The 19,084-nt window shown below is 44.4% G+C and overlaps 1 protein-coding gene across 7 annotated transcripts in view; it reads left to right on the top strand.

The window, feature by feature from the left end:
- Hnf1b (HNF1 homeobox B) overlaps positions 1–19,084 on the top strand; it is a 50,962-nt gene that overhangs the window by 16,038 nt on the left and 15,840 nt on the right. For 4 of the 7 annotated variants that reach the window (XM_013067671.3, XM_004870429.4, XM_087191463.1 and 1 more), the window contains exons 5-6: positions 13,799–13,959; positions 18,698–18,830. In XM_013067671.3, coding sequence (XP_012923125.1) covers positions 13,799–13,959; positions 18,698–18,830 — 294 coding nt within the window. Of the gene's footprint in view, positions 1–13,798; positions 13,960–18,694; positions 18,831–19,084 lie in introns of all 7 variants that reach the window. The other 3 variants (XM_004870428.4, XM_004870426.4, XM_021248676.2) reach the window with 1 other exon arrangement.

Genomic DNA, 19,084 nt, shown 5'->3' with positions numbered 1-19,084 from the left:
ACAGAGGCTTTAGGAAAGCATGGCCAAAGAGGTGGAGTAAGGCTGGGTAGTTAGACTGTTTCCTCCTTACCCACTGCCCCTGACCAAGGTGGATTCTGTGGGAAGAAATCAAAGCCCCCTCTTCTACTACCCATCCCCATCCGTGCCTGTGGGGGATTTGAACTGCCCTTGCATTCTGCCCTGTCTGGGGCACTAAATGCCTTAACAACTTAATGGGGGCTCTGAGACAGTGCAGGCACCTCAGCTCACCTCTGGGAGCTCAGCCCCCTCCTGACAGCAGACAAGGGGAGGGAGTTTATGAGGGCAATTGTAAAAAATATTCATCTCAACAGCAAAGGCCCCCAGAATAAGTGAGCCCCATTGTCCCTAAGTAGCAGATTATTTCAGTTCTGAAGAGACAAATGCTGCCTTGGAACATCCGCTGCTGTAGGACGGACGTTTATGCTGACTTGGGGTCCGATGGTAGACATGGCTCCAACATTCTCCTCCTTAGGGACTTTATCTGTCTGCCATTTTATCTTTTGAATTTGAAGGTCATTTTGTCCAGCTGGGTACCACCCCATAGGCTCCCATTAGATTGGAGAAGACAATCAGGATATTAATGAGATTAAGAGGCCCAGCCTTCAAGGTATTCTGCTGGCAGCCTTCCCCTGATAGGGGACTAACCCTGGTCTGCATACAAAGAAACCAGGCTGCTGGGCTGGTGGGGTTTCACTTCCTACACAAAGGGGCAGACAGATACTGGACTCCTATCACTGAAGGCAACCCTAGTGGTCATGCCTAATCCCCCTGAAGGATCCTTAGAGGATTGAAGGACTCCTTACCCGCCTCCCTTCAGCTCTAAGGAGGAAGGAAGCTGCCTGCCAGCACAGAGCTCCAGCCTGCAGCTCATATGAGAGAAGTGCTCTTGGAATCTGTTTGTAAAAGGTCTGATGGGAAGTGACAGGAACTTGGAGAGAATAAAGCACTAGAGGTGCAAAGAGAGGCAAAATTCTGTGCAAGGGCCTTTGAAGCTACCTGCTTGATTGGAAGGCACAAGACCTGGCATTATGCCTCTACCCACTTTTCAAGGGGAAGTAAAAACATACGTGAGGAAGGAGGGGGAACACACACACATATGTATAAACACATAATGTGGATATTTGTGTGTGTATTTATATGTACAGCATATACCCAGATTACAATAAATGCAAATGAAGCATTCAGTGCTGGTTATCATCCTGACTGTTCACATGTACTCTAGGATAGAGACCAACAAACTTCTTGTAAAGAGCCAAAAAGTAACTATTTTAGGATTTCCAGACCATACTGTCTCAGTCACAGCCACTCAGTTCTACCTTTGTGATGTACAAGCAGCCACAGACTGTATGTGAATAAGTGAACAAGGCTGTCCTGCAATACAGCTTTATGTATGAGGACTGAAATTTGAATTTCATGTGATTTTCACATAGCATGATATATTCTTATTGGGACTTTTTTAACCGTTAAAAAATATCAAAACCAACCTGAGTTCAATCCCCGGTAGCCACCCCCCCCCCCCAAATCAAAACCATACTTGTGCATCATATAAAAACAGGCTGCTCTGGCCAGCAGACTGCAGACCCTACTCAAGGACAATGATTCTTAGGCTTTGGCACTCTTTCTTATCACTTGAGGAGCTTCTAAAAATCCCAGTAGCCAGACTGAGTCCAGCCCTAGTGAATCAGAATGGTGGGTGGCAGCTGTCAGCAGTTGCTAAGCTTTCCAGGTGATCCCAGTGTGCCGCCAGGTTTAAAAAACGACTCTGAGATAAAGCTTCTGTGTTAAAGTGCCTGCTCGCCACCTCGGCATGTGCTAAAGTGCAGATTGTGACTGATTCTGTAGGTGAAGAGCAAGGCCTCGGTTTCTGCACTTTGTAGCTATTAAAGAGGATCATCCAGGGACCACACTTGGAGTAGTGGGCACCTGGGAGCTACTCAGTTAGCAACTAATCTCCCTTTGTCCCTGAGCCTACCTTGGCCTGACCAACATCAACCCAGACATTTACTATTTTCTAAAGATGCTAGGGGAAAATGGTCTTATACATCCAGTGAGGGACAACAAGGAGGCTATGGAGGCAGACCTGAATTCCAACTTTACCTTCGCCACTGATTGCTGTGTGACCCAGGAAAGCATCAGGAATCTCTGAGCCTCAATTTTTTAATGTGTGAAATGGGGATATTCATTCATGCAGATGCTAGAAGGATTAAATGGGTTGATATGTACGTATATATGTAAAGCACCTCAGGCATAGCAGACTCTTATAAATGATAGCTATTATCATCCCTCTCAGAGGCTTTCTGTTGTTTTGTTTTTCTTCCCTTTCTCTGTCTCTTCTGGAGGTTTCATTTAATCCTGATTTTTAGAGAATTTGAGCACTATATTTCCAACTGGAGTTCTCACCTTGGTGTTTGCAAGAGACTCAGGCTGGCTCCTTGGAACACACTGGGTATGAGTCAGTTCCCATTCTGCCTTGGACGACAGCTCTGTGACATCTGTGAGGCATACCCAGTTTCCTAAGGCTTAAATACAAATACATGAAAACAACCAGAGGAAGCTAGGAATTGCCGTGGATGGGGAGAGCTCATGACCATGTAGCCGGAGGCCAGGTTCATACGCTGACTATGAATTTCCTGTACTAATAGGGCTTTCTTCTCCCCTAATAGAAAGAGGTGTGAGCACCCTACTTGTGTATATGGCTTGTTAGTGATTAGCCCTGGGAACCTGCCAATTAGAGGGGGTGTGGTGCTTTCCTGGCAGAGGCTACATCCGAGCTGCTGACTACTCTGTTCTTAGAAGGGAAGCTCCCTCAAATCTCAGGCACAAGAGCAAGGTCCTGAGTTCAATTCCTGATACCGGAGGGCGGGGGAGAATCTTGGGCCAAGGAAGGGTGACTACAACCCCACAGTGAGCATGAGAAACTGCAGAAGTTCCTGAGGGTTGATTTTCTGGGAGCTCCTTCCCTTACCTCTGCCTGACTCACCAGCCTCCATGATAGCACACTTCTGTGCTATCAGCCAAGGAGGCAGCCAGCAAGATAGAGCTTCATCCTCTAATACTTTGGGGAAATTCAAGAGCCAAGTTTCTCAGAACTCATACTCCACATGTTGGAGGATCATCATGTCTTTGGCATTTGATGACTTACCAAAGGGAAGCTACAGGACCCAGCATGAACTACCTACAGGCAGCCCCTTCTGAGGACCAGACTAGGGAGCAAAGACTACCTGGGAAGCAAATTGTAGCACCCCGAATAGGCTTAGCTTGAATTGTGGCTCTGTCATTGTTTAGTAATATGGCCTCAAACAATTTCTGTAGCCTCTCTGAGCCTCAGTATCTTTGTCTATAAAATGAGGACCATAAACTATCTCAAGACAATTGAGAGACATAATATGATAAAATACACCCCGAGCTGAGCACAGTGCCTGATAAGAAAGGTTAGGTGTTCTCTCAGAGCTATTGGGCTGACTCAGGAACCTTCAAGGTATTGAGAATGACAAAGGCTTTGGATCTCCCTGGGTTCTTATTAAGGGTGTGTCTTTAGTCTCACTCTGGAAGAATTTCCCTTTCCATGAACTTTAGTTGCTATTTGAGACCACAAAACGCAAGCATTGGCAAGATCTATGCTTCTCAAATCTCCTTCTCAGACCACATAAAAGTCATCTGGGAGCTTATTAAAAATAGACATGGATTCCCTGCTCACCCACACATTTAAGATGAGAACTGGTGGGATACAGTGTTGTTTAGGCAGAGGAGGTTGCAATAAACACCTCAGAGGTTTGGCTGCACAAGCAGCCTTGGACATTAGTAGGCTAGATAAAGCCCAAGAGTTCTGAAGGGGTTCATAATACTCCTGATGGTGCCTTGCTCAGCTGGGCGAGGAGAGGCAGATGAAGTCTGGAGCTCTTGTCTAAGATTCAGGAAACCAAAGCCACCGGCAAGCCAGGGTGGCCTTGGGCAAATCATTTTAACTTCTCAGGAATTCCAACAAATGAGGATGTTGGACAAAAACCTTTCAGCTCTGATGGGTTATTACTTCGAGATTTTGTGTTGTTTCCAGTCTTGGGGCCCAGGATTCTGCTGCTTGAAGTGCAGAGGGAGGTTTGCCACTGTGATATTTTATTGTTGAGCTCATTATCTGTCTCCCTCCCTCCTTCTCTCCCTCACTGCCCCTCTCTGTCCCAGTTTCAAGAACTGTGTGCTGTCAGAAGCCTTCTACCTTTATTAGGGACCATTAGAGCTTTATAGCACCAGCAGATTGGGTGGGGCCAGTCACAATAAACAGATTTATACTGGGTATAAACGAGACACCTATAACTAACTGCTGGAGGTTAACACTTTCAGGGCCTTGAGTGGCAGCCTAACATGCACATGCCTTAGGCCCTGTCCACAGCAGGTGCCTCTTTCCAGCGGGCACCTTTTGGACTGGCTTGGCAACAAAGCTCAAAGAAGTCCTTATTCAGTATGAGTGGAAGCCCTCTAACCACCATCTTCTGTTTGTGTAACACTGATTTACACAGTGGGCATACAGGCAGTGCTTCATTTATCTCTAGGTGTTTCACAGATGGAAACCATCCTCTTTATTGTCTAGAACCCTACTGCCAGTGAAAGATAGGGTTTGCATTCCTACCTGTCAAAGAAAAAAGAAAAATCAATTAAGACTATTTTCATGGTGGAGAAAGCCCCCGGAGTCCCTAAACTTAGCTTATTCTATATGTATTTTGAGTGGTAGAATTGTGAGCAATCCAACATTTAAGCCCAAGTTGGATTTCTTCACCACTGTCTCTGCAGCCCAGCCTGGCACGTGGCGGACACTCTACATGTTTGCGGAATGAAGATATCTATGGTAGAGAATTCCTTGTCCAAAATCTTAATGCATAAATACCCTGTTTTCGGGTGCCTCATTTCTCTGACCACCCACAATCTGCTCACTCTTGAATGCGTCCTATATCTCTGTCTAGTAAATCCTGCTCCTGCTTCTTAAAAAAATGAATAAATGCCCTGTTTTCTAAGTTTGGTATTCAGGTTTTAACTGAGCATAAATTAGTTTTGTGTTACATAACATCTGTATATATCATTATAGCATATCTTCCCTTTTCTAGAAACAATGTCATCCAGCTCTACATGGTTACCTAAAATACACAGTTCAAAAAATGTCAACATTAAATACTACCAGTAAGTTTTGAGAGAACGTATTATGACTTTTTCCCTAATGTTCCACTAGCTTAGTTTCTGCTAGTTTAGTTTACTCATTTAGTTTAGTTTTGCTAGTTTAATGTTCTAATGCTAGTTTAGTTACTTTTCTAACCTCTTACCAGTATCCTTGGGCAAGAAAAGAGTGAGAATTACTCTTTCTGAGTTTCTACTGAGCAAACCTAAGGTCTAGACTTACTATAAATCCAAGTCATTCAGAGAGGCAGAAGCAAAACTTCTCAGCTGGGCATCTGGTAGTTCTCCAGTGGTGCTCCTCCAACCCTTGGCTGGTGCTTCTGCTCTCCCAGCAGAATGGAAACCATCCATCATCTGTCTTGCTAGGTCTTGGTGCCCAACACCTGGTGATCCCTAGGGCCAGCATCCCTGAGCCTGCCTGCCGGGTGATTGGCACTATCTGTCATGATGATGGTGATGATGATGGTGATGATGCTGCTGATGGAGCTACCCTCAGTGATAGTGGTGAACAGGCTGGTCTAGCCAGCAAACTCCTATAATGAGGCAGCTCTGACACTTGCCAGGCCTCAAAGGATCCTCTCCCTGGATATCACTTCCCAGTAGGGTAGTGCTTATGAATAGGTCACAGTGGAAAACTTCTCTTTTCTAAGGCAATTTTATTAGCCCTTCAGTCACAATACAGATGTCTGTTTATAGGACCTTACTTTGTGTGGACACCCAGTGGCTCAGTCTGTTGATGGCTTTATGGCCTTTCTCCCATTGCCCAAACCCACTAGGAGCATCACCACCCCCTGTCAGCCAAGCCTAGGGGCCTTTGTTGCAGCCATATTATCCCTGCCTGCAAAGGCAGCCTCTCAGAAAAGGCCAGACCCCAGGAGCCAGACTGCAGCAGGACACTGTCTGTGCCCACAATCTTTAGGCCTAACAGTGTCTACCATTAACCCTTCTAAGCTTTACACTAGTTTCTTTGGAGAAAAACGGCACTGATGTTACCTCAAAAATCAACCCAATGGACCCCAGACTGGGTTCTAACATGATGGTACAAAGTTGAGTTTCCTGCCTGCAGCCATACACCTTTAGAAATAATCAACCAATTGTTCAGATATGCCAATATTATTTCTTCCATTTTGATTATATTTTAATCTCTCCTTCTCTCTCAATTCTCTTCCTTCTTACTCCTTAAAAACAACCAAAAATAATGCTTGCCTCCCCTTGCCACAGAAAAGCCAGGAGATTTAAAGGATAAGTGTATGCCAGTCACCTCTCAACCACTCAACAGACCAAAGTTGAAGAGGGTGTGGAGCCCTCGGTTACAGTTGAAGTATAGCTCATTCATTCTTATTTACTCATTCAAGAAATACTTAGTGAGTGTCTGGCACAGGCTAGGTTCCAAGGAGATGATGGAGAAGACAGACAAGGTCCTACCCTCAATGGGGCTTACATTCCCCAGAAAACAGTAAATAAACTCATACAGTTATTTCAGGCTATTAATGGATCGTCATGCCTGCCTTATGCCTGCAGCGGTGTTCTCCAGGCCAAAGTGCTCACTGCAAACAGCCTGATGTTTATCTGCAGAAACCAGCTCTCCATCAAGGACAGGCATGGTGTCTGATGCAGACTAGTGAGAGGATGCAAGAGTTTTCTGTTGGGCCTGTACCTCCTGCAAGTGGGATGTTTTCAAGCGCACTGGCCACATTTAGCCCCTGTTCTCAGCCAAGATGCTTTTGATGGAAAACTGGCTAATTTCTTTTCTTGGCTACATTTGCTTTGATTTTTATATGAAAACCAGTTTGTGGGCTTCCCTGAAGTATCACTCAACTTTTTACTCCTTGAGTCAAGAATGTTTACCAGCCCCACAGGCCTGTCTGTGTTTCACCTCTTATGAATTGGACTTCTACCTAAGCCACCTTCAGTAGAAGGGGATCTGAAATAAAAATGAGCCCAGTGTTTAAAATGCTTTCATCTTGCATCAACTTTTTCTTCCCAGGCTTTTGGATTTTTAATCTTCTAAACTCTTTGCAAACATTAATCTCTATCCTTTTTTTTTTTTTGGTACTGGGGATCGAACTCGGGTTCTTGCGCTCTTAAGGCAGGCGGCGGAACCACTAAGCTAAATCCCCGGCCCAATCTTTATCCTTAAGAGGAAATATTTTTAAGAAGTGCCAAAAGACCTGTGTAACAAATGAGGAAACTGAGGCAGCAATGCTAATTCATTTGGAAGCTTTCATTTCTGGAGTTTTGTTTCAAGTCAGGGAATTGTTCACATTCTTTTAACCCCAAATGAGTGTCTCAGAAGTTCACCAGACTGAATCATTTATCTCTTTACCTCTGTCCTCCGGAAAAACAACTTGTGCTTAGGGGGAGGGTAGAGTTGTCAGGACACATTACTGGGACCTCAATCCTGGTCTGCTCCCTCCTCATCCTCTCCCCAGTACAAAGATGTGGCTTCTTGGAAAGACAGCTCTGTCTACCCATAATTTATGGACACGGTCCTTTCTTTATAGAAGAGCTGGCTTCTCCTTTGCATGCTCCCTCCTACCTGAGTTTAAATTCCCAGTTTCCAGACCCAAAGGGGTTGGGCTGTGCTCTGCATGAGGTTAGGAACACAGGGGAAGAATGTGTGTGACAGAGCCCCAGCCGGTTGAGTAATGTTTACTCTGTTGGTGGCTGGGACACTCACTCAAGCTGGCAGAGGTCCACCAGCCGGAGGAACATTCCTGCATTATCAGGGATGGGAGGTTGGCTTTGAAATGTCAAGGGTGAAGGCATCCCAGCAGGTTCTGGGTGCAGCTCACAGACCCCAGTGAAGGGAACCCCCAGGATTCAGAGCCAAAGGCCATACAGGAGACAAACTGAGCCCCGCATTGCCCAAGAGTTCCCATTCCCCCCTCTCTCCTTGTAAAAGGAGGAACTGTGGACATATTTCCTGGCTAATATTGGTTTTCTATTCACCGAAAATTTTGTCCCCTAGTGTTTCCTGACATTTTTTTTCATTTGTCATTCTAGCATATGAGGAAAGGAGATCTGTATGTCCATTTTATAGATAAAAATGCTGAGGTCCAAAAATTGACTGATCCAGAATCATCAGAGTTAATCCAGAGAGTTAAAATGTCTAGAGAATGGTGGCCTGTTGCTCTTTGGAATTGTGAGACTGGAGTTGTAGCTGTTTTCTGAAGCTCCAAGAAAGCTGAAGTGAATACCCAAGGCTTTGTGAGATATACTGTACTTGCAAGCCTGGGTTTCTGAAACATCTCTGTGGTTAATGACCCCCCCCCCCCAAGCAGCTTCTCTCTGGCAGCTGTGAGGCAGTCTTTGAACACATGTGCATAGTTAGTTCTATATAACTCGACATTCACATCCTAAAAATCACCATGCCTTGCTAAGTGTCAAGAAACACCACAGGGATGAGGTTTGAGGGTATAACACTCTAAAACTTAATCAATGACACATTTGAAAAAGATTAGAATCCAATAAAAACATTAGAGTGTTTTGCACCTGTCAAACGGTTAAGAAGCCCATAAAATGCTGTCCAACAATAAATATGGCACTTGAGTTTGAAAAAGTCCTGAAGTTTGCCTAATGAAGTGGATGTCAGAAGGGTTCTAAGTTGTGAGTCATGGTGACGCTGTGGAGAGAGGATTGTCTGAAGTAGGAACAGTGTGATTCCTGATGGACATAGATGTGGTTTATAGCACACAGTGACGGAGGCAGCTGGCAGATGCTGAAGGTATGCGTGGGCATGCGTGGGCACATTTAATGTATTTCTGTGTGGCCCCATTCGGCACAGTACAGATCTGTGAATTCACTGGTGTTTCTCAAATGTAAAATTGATGTGACGCAAATGGTTCTCTACTGTAGCAATGCAGTTGGAACAGATTCACAATTTTAATGCAATGGTTACCACAGAACTGACCATATCTTTCCTGCTAGAAGTGACTCGCCTTGTTCTGGGGTATGGATACTCAAAGCCACTGAGTCTCATTTCTTCATTCATTCAATAGTCACAGTGCCAGGTGCTCTGCAGGGCTGAGGATACAACAATGAGTAAAAGCTGTCACTTCTTTAAAAGGGAGAGAGAAGTCGGCATGTGAGAGTACAGGATGACCAACTCCAGCTGTTGTCTAACACATACAAAATACAGAGGACAGAGCAACTAATTGCCAGAATGAATCAAGAAGAGCTTCCTAGAAATGACATTTAGGCTTCGAAAGGGGTGTGACATGGAAAAGAAGAGAAAAGCCTTCCAGCCAGAAAGAAAAGCAAAAGGACAAAAACAGGACATGGCAGGGGCATTTGAGACCTCTCTCATGTGGCTACATGGGCTGTGGTTAGAGATGATGTGGATAAGGCAGACTGCAGGCACGAAGGGCCAAGCCTGATTCTGCCAGTCTCAAGTGTTGGGGCTTTTCCAGAAAGCAGTAAGGAGCCATCAGAAGTTTCCAAGCAGAGCAGCAACATGGTACGCTTTTGTTTGAGAAAGAAATCCCAAGCTGCAGCAGCATGAAGAGCACCCTGGAGATGGATGCTGGTCCAGGAAGGCAGGGCAGGGAATGCTGGCTTCTTGGAACATATGCTTTCTCCGTGTTATTTAAACTTTTGACCAGTCTTACTGGATGAAAACCAGATGATGTCTGATCCGTATGCTGCTGGGAATTCAGCAGGAAGCCTCACATCCATGGACTGAGGCCTGGGAACAGGGAAAGTTAGAGAGGTCTCTAGACTCCACCCGGGATGGCTTGCTATGAACACACTTGCTGTGGTTTATAGCGTTTGTGATGGGGACATGGCCAATCAGTGGGTTGAGCCAGGAAGTGAGTATAGGGTGGGTTACTACTCTCTATCATTGTCATTTCTCCTATGACCCTCTGTGCTATTAACCTGGCATCTCTGGCAAGTAAGGGTTAACCCAAAACTGTGGCCCTAGCTCCATTTTCACAGCTTACAGTGATGAAGGAAGAGGGAAGATGCCGCTCCACATCTTAACACAGGCCCCACAGTGCGTGGTTGCCAGGTGCTCAGTAAAGTCTTGTGATCTCAGCCTCCCTAACAATTGTCTTTCAGACAAAGGCAGTCTGAAAATGGCAGAAACTGTTGTATTTTGAGCAACACTTTCATATCTGCTAATGCACTCAATCTTTTTTCCCAATGATTTAAGGGATGGATACTGTTAACAGTCAGGGAAGTAAAGTTCAGAGAGGTTAAATAACCTTCCCAAGGTTACTCAGCCAAGCTTTAAACCTAGGTCACCTGGCTCTAGAGCCTACTCACTTTGCAATCCACTTCCATCCTCACTTCAAGTACTCTTCTGAATATCTGAAATATAGAAGGATTTGCTTCTTCTTCCTCTAATTAGAACACCTATTTCTGGTGTATCACCCGCAGACACCTTCTGATGCCTTCTTCACTCCCCACATACACACTAGTCAGTTACAGCAGCCCTCCCAGGGCCCAGCGACCCCAGTGAGAGTAGCATTAGTGAGAAAATGTGCAGGTGGGTCCCAAGCTGATGAGGCTCCTGCCTAGCTCCCACCACAGTGCATTGACAAAAGCCCCTCCCTGCAGTAGGTATCCTCTGGCTTGTAGATAAGGAAGCTGGAGTTCACCCATTAAACAGATGGCAAAGCTGTGGTCTAAACAGGGATCCCCTGATTCCCAAGCAGGACTCCATCTCTTGGCCAGAAGTTTTTGAAGAAAGTTTCAGAGGTCCATCTGCCTTCAGCTGAGCAGCTCCGCCATTGTATTTCTCACATAATGAAGTTCATATTGGAGAAGTGTGGAAACCACAGCAGGCTTGATCTGTGCTGCCTGTATTCTAACAAATGATTCAGGACTCTCTCCTGCCATGCTGTCTTGTAAAAAAGGCTTTTTGTTTCCTGTGGATATCCTTAGTTAATTATTTTTAAATAAATAATTGTGCAGCCTATGGTAGAGAGAAGCCTCCCTGTGATCCATATTTGATCATCAGAGGGCTAGCCCCTTTTCTTTGGCCAAATTAAATAGGCTAAATCCAGAGGCTGTTTGATTTGAGACTCAATCGATGATGGGGACAGGCTGGGAGGTGAGCACACACCTGCCTCCCAGCGTTATCACTGCTCTCTCAGGAGCAGAGCATCTTGGGGAGGTAAATAGCTGGTCAGGGAGTCAGAAAATGCAGGAGAGAAACAGGGTGAACTCTAGTTTCTCCAAAGTAAAAGCGGGGCAGCAGCCAAACCTCCTCCCAAGTTGCTTTCAGGGCAGTATTATTAGTGGTTCTGTCAGAGTTGGATCCACTAGAAACTGTTCTCAGAGGGCCAGGGATTTAGCTCAGTGGTTCCACCGCCTGCCTCAAAAGTACAAGGTCCTGAGTTCAAACCCTGATACCAAAAAAAAAAAAGGAATTGTTCTCTGTGAAAATGTGATTCCATTTAGTATTTATAATCTGCCCCAAGTTGTCCGCAATTCTAGGCTCTTAGGGTGTACATCTTGGGGCCCATTCTGACACCAGCACCATCCCCTAGTATTCCCACTGACAGTTGCCTTGTATTTTGCCTTATGCTAAGAACTGTAAAATGTTAGTTCTAATCCCAAAATAGCCCTGCTGAGGAAGTATTTTCTCCATTTTATGATAGGAAACCAAGGTCCAGAGAAGAAAACCAATTTTCCCTTGATCACACATCTATTAAGAGCAGAGGGAGGATTTGAACCTGAGTTTGTCTAGTTCTAGAGCACATAGTCTTCCCACTGCTCCATCCTTGCTAGAAAATTCCTCCTTTTATTGATTAGAAATCTGCTTCCTTCTTTTTCATTGGACCTAGTTCTGCCTTGTGAACACATAACTTTCAAATCTCTTTCTTCTTCTATATAAAACCCTTTGAACTGTTGGAAGATCCTCTTGGCAACCTAGTAGTTAATGTGAGTAGAGATAAAGGACCTAACTTAATCCTTTTACCAGGGGGTAAAAAGGAGCCCTAGAGGGCCCCAGAGAGATAGAGAGGAAGACAAGCAGAACTGGGCAAGGGATATTGATTTGGAGAAGTAGACACCTTTCCTCCATTTAACTTAATGGCTCCTGTTTCTCCCCCCAAAAAATGTAGTTCCCTGGACCAACAACCACCGAATTCCAGTGCCAAACCCATCCCCCCATCAGCCCCTTGAAGCAAAGGAAGGGGAAACAGCCAATAGAAAAAGCCCATAGACCACGCATCAAGCCACTTCACAGTCAAACAAGTTGCTCTTGAAGGTCAGAACGCTGCTTTAGCATTTGTTTGTTTTTTCCCCAGCCCTCTGAAGCTCTAGGTCCTATCAGTCTTGGGTAATGTCCTTAGGAGGATCCTGGAAAACTGGCTTGAGTCTCTTCTTGGTAAGCTCCAGCTTAGTGAATTGAGGTTGCTGGCTATGGCAGCTTGCCTGGCTCCAGAGGAGACTTTTGTGGCCTCCCCTCGAAGATGGGGAAGGAAGTAAGGGAGGGGAAAAAGAATAGAATTGGTTTACAGGGATGGTTCATCTTGGAAACTGGGTGAAAGGAGATGAACAGCTGAAAGTTGGCCCACTTCTCCAAGAGAGTCCATGCCTAGAGCATTTGTTGCTCCCTGGCAGGAGAGAGCCCCCAGTCCTTTTTGTTAATCCAAAACAAAAAACAAGAACATTGTCTAGGGGTGAGAAATCAAAGGTGAGTCATCCCCAGGTCCCCCACCCTTGTCCTTGGCTATTTCATGGGCATCTCAAGCAAGATTAGCATCTGCAAACTGGATCCAGGTTCTTTGCCTTTCAGCTTCCTTCAGTTTCCTGGTTATCTGTCCAGCACTTTCCCTTTCCCAAGAGCAGACCTCCTTTTTGTTTTCTATCTAAGAGGGATGGTGAGAGCAGTGAGGCTGTAAACATGCTTGGTTTGCCCTTGCCCTTGTAGATCAGACTGCAGTAGTTTGCTAAAGCATCCACATCCCACCTGCGTCAGCTGCCTGCCTCGCCTGCTATGGCCATGTAATTCCCTGTACAGTGGAAATCAGCCAAATGAGATCCCATCAAAGAAATGGGAGTTCCAGAGCCAAAAAGCTGATACCTGATAGCCCCATCCCTGACTTGCTCTGCCTGTGTCCCCTGGCTTCAGCCAAAAGTGGTACCAAGAGACTGTTGACTGAACTATGGCTTTTACCAGGGCCACTGGACAAGTGTCTCTTCTTTGTCGGTTGGTCTACTCAAGCTGTGCAGCTCCACATAGCCAAGGGATGCTAGGGAAGCATTTCTAGCAGCCGATTTGAAGAATAAAAGAAATACTCTGCCCAAGAAGAGAAGGCCAATCACAGCCTCTAGATCCTAAACAACTATCCCAAAGGAATACAAGAAGAATCTCTTCATTCAACAGTTTATTGAGTGGCTACCAAGAGTCAAGACACTGGAAATACAGTAATGAACACAACAGACAAAATGTCCTACCCTCATAGAGCTTACATTCTAGAATTAAAGTAGAAACCATGCCACCTTTATCCCAGAGACAGACAGCTGATATTTCTTATGGGTAGACAGGGAAGAAGAAGGCAATTGTATTTTTTTCACCCATTCTTGAAGAGACTCTGAGTCAGTGTCAGAGGACCCCTGTGACACTAATGTTCCCTTTGGGGTTTGTGTTGTTTTTCAGGAGTACGCTACAGCCAGCAAGGAAACAATGAGGTCACTTCCTCCTCAACAATCAGTCACCATGGTAACAGCGCCATGGTAACCAGCCAGTCAGTTTTACAGCAAGTCTCCCCAGCCAGCCTGGACCCAGGCCACAATCTCCTCTCACCTGATGGTAAAATGGTGAGTACACCTGGGCCATTGTAGCTCTGGAGCTGATAAGATAAGAGGCAAAACAAACACAACTTCTCACAAGGCCTGCCTCAAACAATGAACCATTGTAACCCCACAGGAGAAAAAGGGGGCTGTCCAAAGTTGGAACGGAAAGGCAGAGCTGGTGACCCAGCCTTTGGCGGGTAGAAGAGGTGTTCGGTTTGAACCCAGCCAATAAATGTGACAGAGTTCTGCTCTCATTTTATTGATTGAATGCCTCATAAAGGACCAAGCCGGGTGGGACGCTATTTGTTTTGGGGCTGCCAGTGACATTTGTGTTGATAAAATGTTCATTCATCCCTCCCCTCCAAGGCCTCCACAGCCAGTTTTTTTTAACCCGGAGAGTACCAAGCCCCCTTGCTAGCAATCCCCTTGGTATTGGCAAGGAGAGTCAAGTAGGATTTAGTGAATGGCAAGAGATGAGAGCAACTTCTTGAACTGAGATTCTGAAGGACATGGATGCCTCTTAGGGAAGACCACAGCACAAAATGGCGGGTGGGTGGCATGGTGCTTAGAGTGAGGAAGGCTGACTTTGAAGTTCCAGGTTTCTGTGGTTCAAATCCTCTATAAACTGGAGGTAATAGCAATAAGGTTGTTAGGGGAGTAAATGTGATAACGAATACATGTGAAATACTCCCCACATTGTTCAGCACAGAAGATATTTACTGAATAGGAGTGTTGTTGTGTTAAAGTCAATTTTATTTTTATTAAGTGAAGTTTTCTATACTCATAACCCAGAGGTAAATTTAGCCCACTCGGCCAAGAAATGGATTCTTTGAATTTTGAAGATCCTAATCCCCTAGTAACCCAAGGGCAGCAGGGAGCAGCTTGTGGGACACAGGAGTATTACAACACAATGAGGGGAGGAAATGGAAAACTTTATTCTTGGTGTCATGCTCAGCGTTTCAGGAGAGGGAGGAGCCACAGGTTCCGACTTCCATGCTGAGGTGGTGCTGTACTCATTCCTGCAAGTCGTCTGACCTGAAGGCCAGTGGGGGCCAGAGTTGGGGGAGGGCAGCAGGGAACAGATGCCATTTCAGGCCTTGACGTGTGTGCTGTGTAGGCAACACAGGACTTGTGAGTCACAGGTGACCAAGGCCCCAGCTCCCCGGAGGAAAAACAAAGTATAGTTTCTGAGGGGAGCACTGGCCCAGCCAACTCTAGTTTCAGGGGACCTGAGCTGGCCTGCCAGGTAGAGCTCCTTGCAAACAAAAATGAAAAAGCTCTCCAATGGCAGGCATTTTACATCCTTCCTACCCTCCACCCATCCCTTAAGAAAGGTCATTTTTGCTGAAGAACAATTTGTGTTAGCTACCTTGTGAGAGGCACAGGCAAATCTTTATGATTTCTCAAGAGTCAAGTCAAGACCCAAACAAATTAAAGTTAAGCATTACCTAGGCTTTCCTGGAAGAGGAGGCCATGAAAGAGATCTCCACTTTCAGGTCTCAGGGTGGGAGTGTGGCTCAGTAGTACAGAGCTTGCCTGACATGCCGAGGCCCTAAGTTCTATCCCAGCACTGAAAAAACAAAATTCCAAATCTCCTTTCTTACTATGTGAAGGTCCTTGGGCTTTCCCTTTGAGCTCTCCCGCTCTTCCTCTTAAGCAGCAGGCTGCCTCACCCAGGCCCAGCTTGCTGCAAAGGCAGCCGGTAGACACACACTTTTCTCCCTGTTCTGCTCCACAGTGCCCTAGTTGGGCGCTATATTATCAGATTGATGATTGACCAAGGCAGCACACCTCAACATTAGCAAACATCTGGAAATTTGTTTGCAGGAACCAGCTTTTCACTTGTCTCCAACACCCTGGCTCATATGTTATGTCACTGTCACTGGATGCCCAGATTCAAGACTCTATTCTCTGTTAATATATAACAAGTCCATCACAGATCTCAGTCCACCAAGGCAACAGTAAAATATGGTTTAAAAGGAACACAAGCAAGGGGACCATTGTGTCCAAGTCTTGGCTCTGTCATTTACCAGAAGCAGGATGGAAAAATTACTTACCCTCCATTTCATCATCTGCAAAGTGGGGGATAATAATGCTTATGTCATAAGAAATAGGATTGCTTATAGCTCTGTTGTGTTTGGAGAAAGCCCTGTTCTAGGAATGACGATCTCTGTTGCTTACGTTCACTAGGACATGCCTTTGAAATCTTCCTCCAGAGATTGGTTTTGGAAATAATGCCAATCCGTTAGAGGTCTCTGTTGCAGTTGGGCCCCTACCCACAGTGGTGAATGGTGTGCCTTGATAGAAAGCTGGCCAGGTTTAGGGTTGCAATCTGTGTATATTGGCTTTGTTTTCTCATTTTGTTTTTTTTTTAAGCACATACTGGATACTTTAACCTTGTTGAGTGGTATGCTGTAAGGGTGGAAAGCTCCAGCCTTGAAGGCAGGTCTCTTGTTTTCAGCTCCAATTCTACCCTTTGGGCATATTTCTTAACTTTTCTAAACCTCAGTTTTCTTGTCTGTAAAACAGAAATAATACCAAACTCATAAGTTAAAGGCATGTAAAAGAATTTGGATACTGAAGGTATATAAATGGCAGTATTGTATGATTCGGGCTCTCCAGATTATCATGTAAGGGTTACTACCATAACCTTCACAGCTCTCTGGCTTCCATTAATCCTTGAGGCAAGTGGAAAATAATTGCCTTTTACAGTACTAAGTAACTTGACCAAAATTGCCTATGTGAATAGATTTAAACTCCAGCAAAACTGTGTCTGATTTGGGTTTCCTCACTTATTAGTCAAGTGACATAGCTAGTCTCAACTCTTTTATGGATCTGTGTCTTAATCTGTAATATAGAAACAATAATATGCCTGTCCCATCTGTGCCTTTAACTATCAAGGACAATTAATAAAGCAATCTACAGGGCTGGGATTTAGCTCAGTGGTGCCGCCACCTGCCTCGTAAGCACAAGGTCCTGAGTTCAATCCCCGGTACCAAAAAAATAAAATTAAAATAAAGCAATCTACAAACTCTGAAGCCATACACACTTAAAAGTGTTTTTATCACTAGTATCCATGGTTCTGCTGCACTATGACAGGCAAACATTGAAATGGAAGAGATGAACATCATTTCATTGACTTTCCCCAGAGGACTGTATTACCCACAGAATTCAGTCCCAGGGCAGGTCACTGTTTTTGTTTTTTTTTTTTTAATGACTGACATTTTGAAAAACAAGTCTAGCAAACAGGCTGGTTCTCTCTTGTTTGGTGTGGTCAGAATTCCTTTTGGGTCATGTGACCTCTAACTCATTTCTTGATACTCATTTTAAAAACATAAACAAACCTGCTTGGTTTTTTCTTTCTTTTTTTTTTCAAATTAACCTTGAAAATTATGAGGTTAACTGGAAGAGGAGGGTAGGAGATAGGGTCTTTCCTGGGTACTGGTGTGGGTCTTATGATCCAAAGAGCTTTGGGTAGTGAAAGATGGAAGAAAGAAAGTTGAATGACTCAGAAACCTGATGCATCCTAACCCTAAGGCATTTCTCAGGACTCCTGATGCTCTCAACAATGTCTGGGTTTCTTTAGAATGAGTCCTTTCTTAAGAATAATTTTAGAAACTATTTTAAACTATAAATAGTAAGTTACTGTATCATGAGAAAATATGTGTACATTTGTGTGTAAAACTGATAGTTCCATTAAACTTATAATCAGTGGGAAAACATTTCTATAACATTAGGATCAAAACAAGCACATCTGTTCTAGTTGTTATTTGTCTAATTCTATTCAAAAAGTTCTAACCAATGGACTTGAAGATATATTAGTTCTAGTAAGGAAGAGACCTTTCAGCATTTTATGCTTGTGATGCAATTATATGCTGTACTTGGAAAAGTTTTTTAAAAAATGAGGAAACTATATTGCAGGAATGAATAAAAGGATTCAATTAAGTGGCCATGTACAAAATATATACACAAAAATTAGTACCTCTCCCCTACTGATCTCATTAAAATATAATGATGGAATAGAATTGAGCTTTGTTTTACAACATCAGCTCCTTAACATAAAAGAAAGAAAAAGAAATTTTAATGTATAGTGAAGATTTAGGAAAAGTAGAGTAACCTGATAACACCTTAAGCCCCTACCCCTTAGTATAATTGTGGGGTGAGGGGAACTTGTGTTTTAGAGTCAGAGACACCTGGGTTTGAATAACTGCAGTACCATTTGCTAATTGTAGGATCTTAGGCAGAATATATATCTTCTCCAAACCTCAGTTCACCATCTGTGAAATGGGAGTGTAGTAAGAAGGTCTGTGAGTTAATGAGTGAGCAGGGCTCAGAGAGGGCTTCCTTGCCCTCCTGCCTGGTTCCTAATCTACTCTCATGGGGGAATCCCAGAGCTTTTCTTCAGTTATTATTTTTTAGTAGTCGTGTGTCTCTAGCACATAATATAGAAAGCAGAATGCAGAAGAAAGGCCACATGCAAAGTGAGCAGGCGGTAAACATAATACACTGAAGAGCAGAATTTTTGAAGCCGGCTGATAACTCAGAGATAATCAGCAAATCCAGGTGCCATCAGGCAGGAAGAATTGTCTGTTTTACTTACTGCTCTGTCTTCAGCACCTAGAACAGTGTCTGTCCCATAGTAGGCGATTAATCATTATAGGGGGGATGAATGCACTGGTGAATTAGCTGGATTCTGGAGCTGCTGCTAAGTTATATCATTCTGCAATCCACTCATGCTGCTCTTGTTTTTCCTCTCTAGCAGATAGCAGTCTCAGGAGGAGGCCTGCCCCCGGTCAGCACCTTGACGAATATCCACAGCCTCTCCCACCATAATCCCCAGCAATCTCAGAACCTCATCATGACCCCACTGTCTGGAGTCATGGCCATTGCACAAAGTAAGTTCTACTTGTAGGCAGAAAACTTGGAGGCAGGGAGAAGATGAATGGGAGGTGAGTCAACATGATTCTTTTTTTTAAAAAAAGGACCATAGTTGATCCTTTGTGCACCTGTAGATTTTATTTAACTCCTTTCATTTCGTTTCTCATTCAACAATATTTAAATTATTTAGCTTAAAGCAAGAGAAAATTTGGGGATGGATTTGAATCCCAGTCAGTTTGCCAGCTGTGCAGACTGGTTCCAATCAATGAAC

This window comes from Heterocephalus glaber, unplaced genomic scaffold (assembly GCF_053883595.1).
Source record: "Heterocephalus glaber isolate CG9 unplaced genomic scaffold, H.glaber_assembly_v1.0 deba00001564, whole genome shotgun sequence".
In the NCBI taxonomy this organism is placed as follows: Eukaryota; Metazoa; Chordata; class Mammalia; order Rodentia; family Bathyergidae; genus Heterocephalus; species Heterocephalus glaber.
Note: the sequence above shows the minus strand (reverse complement) of the source record. Positions and strands in the feature narration are given on the sequence as shown.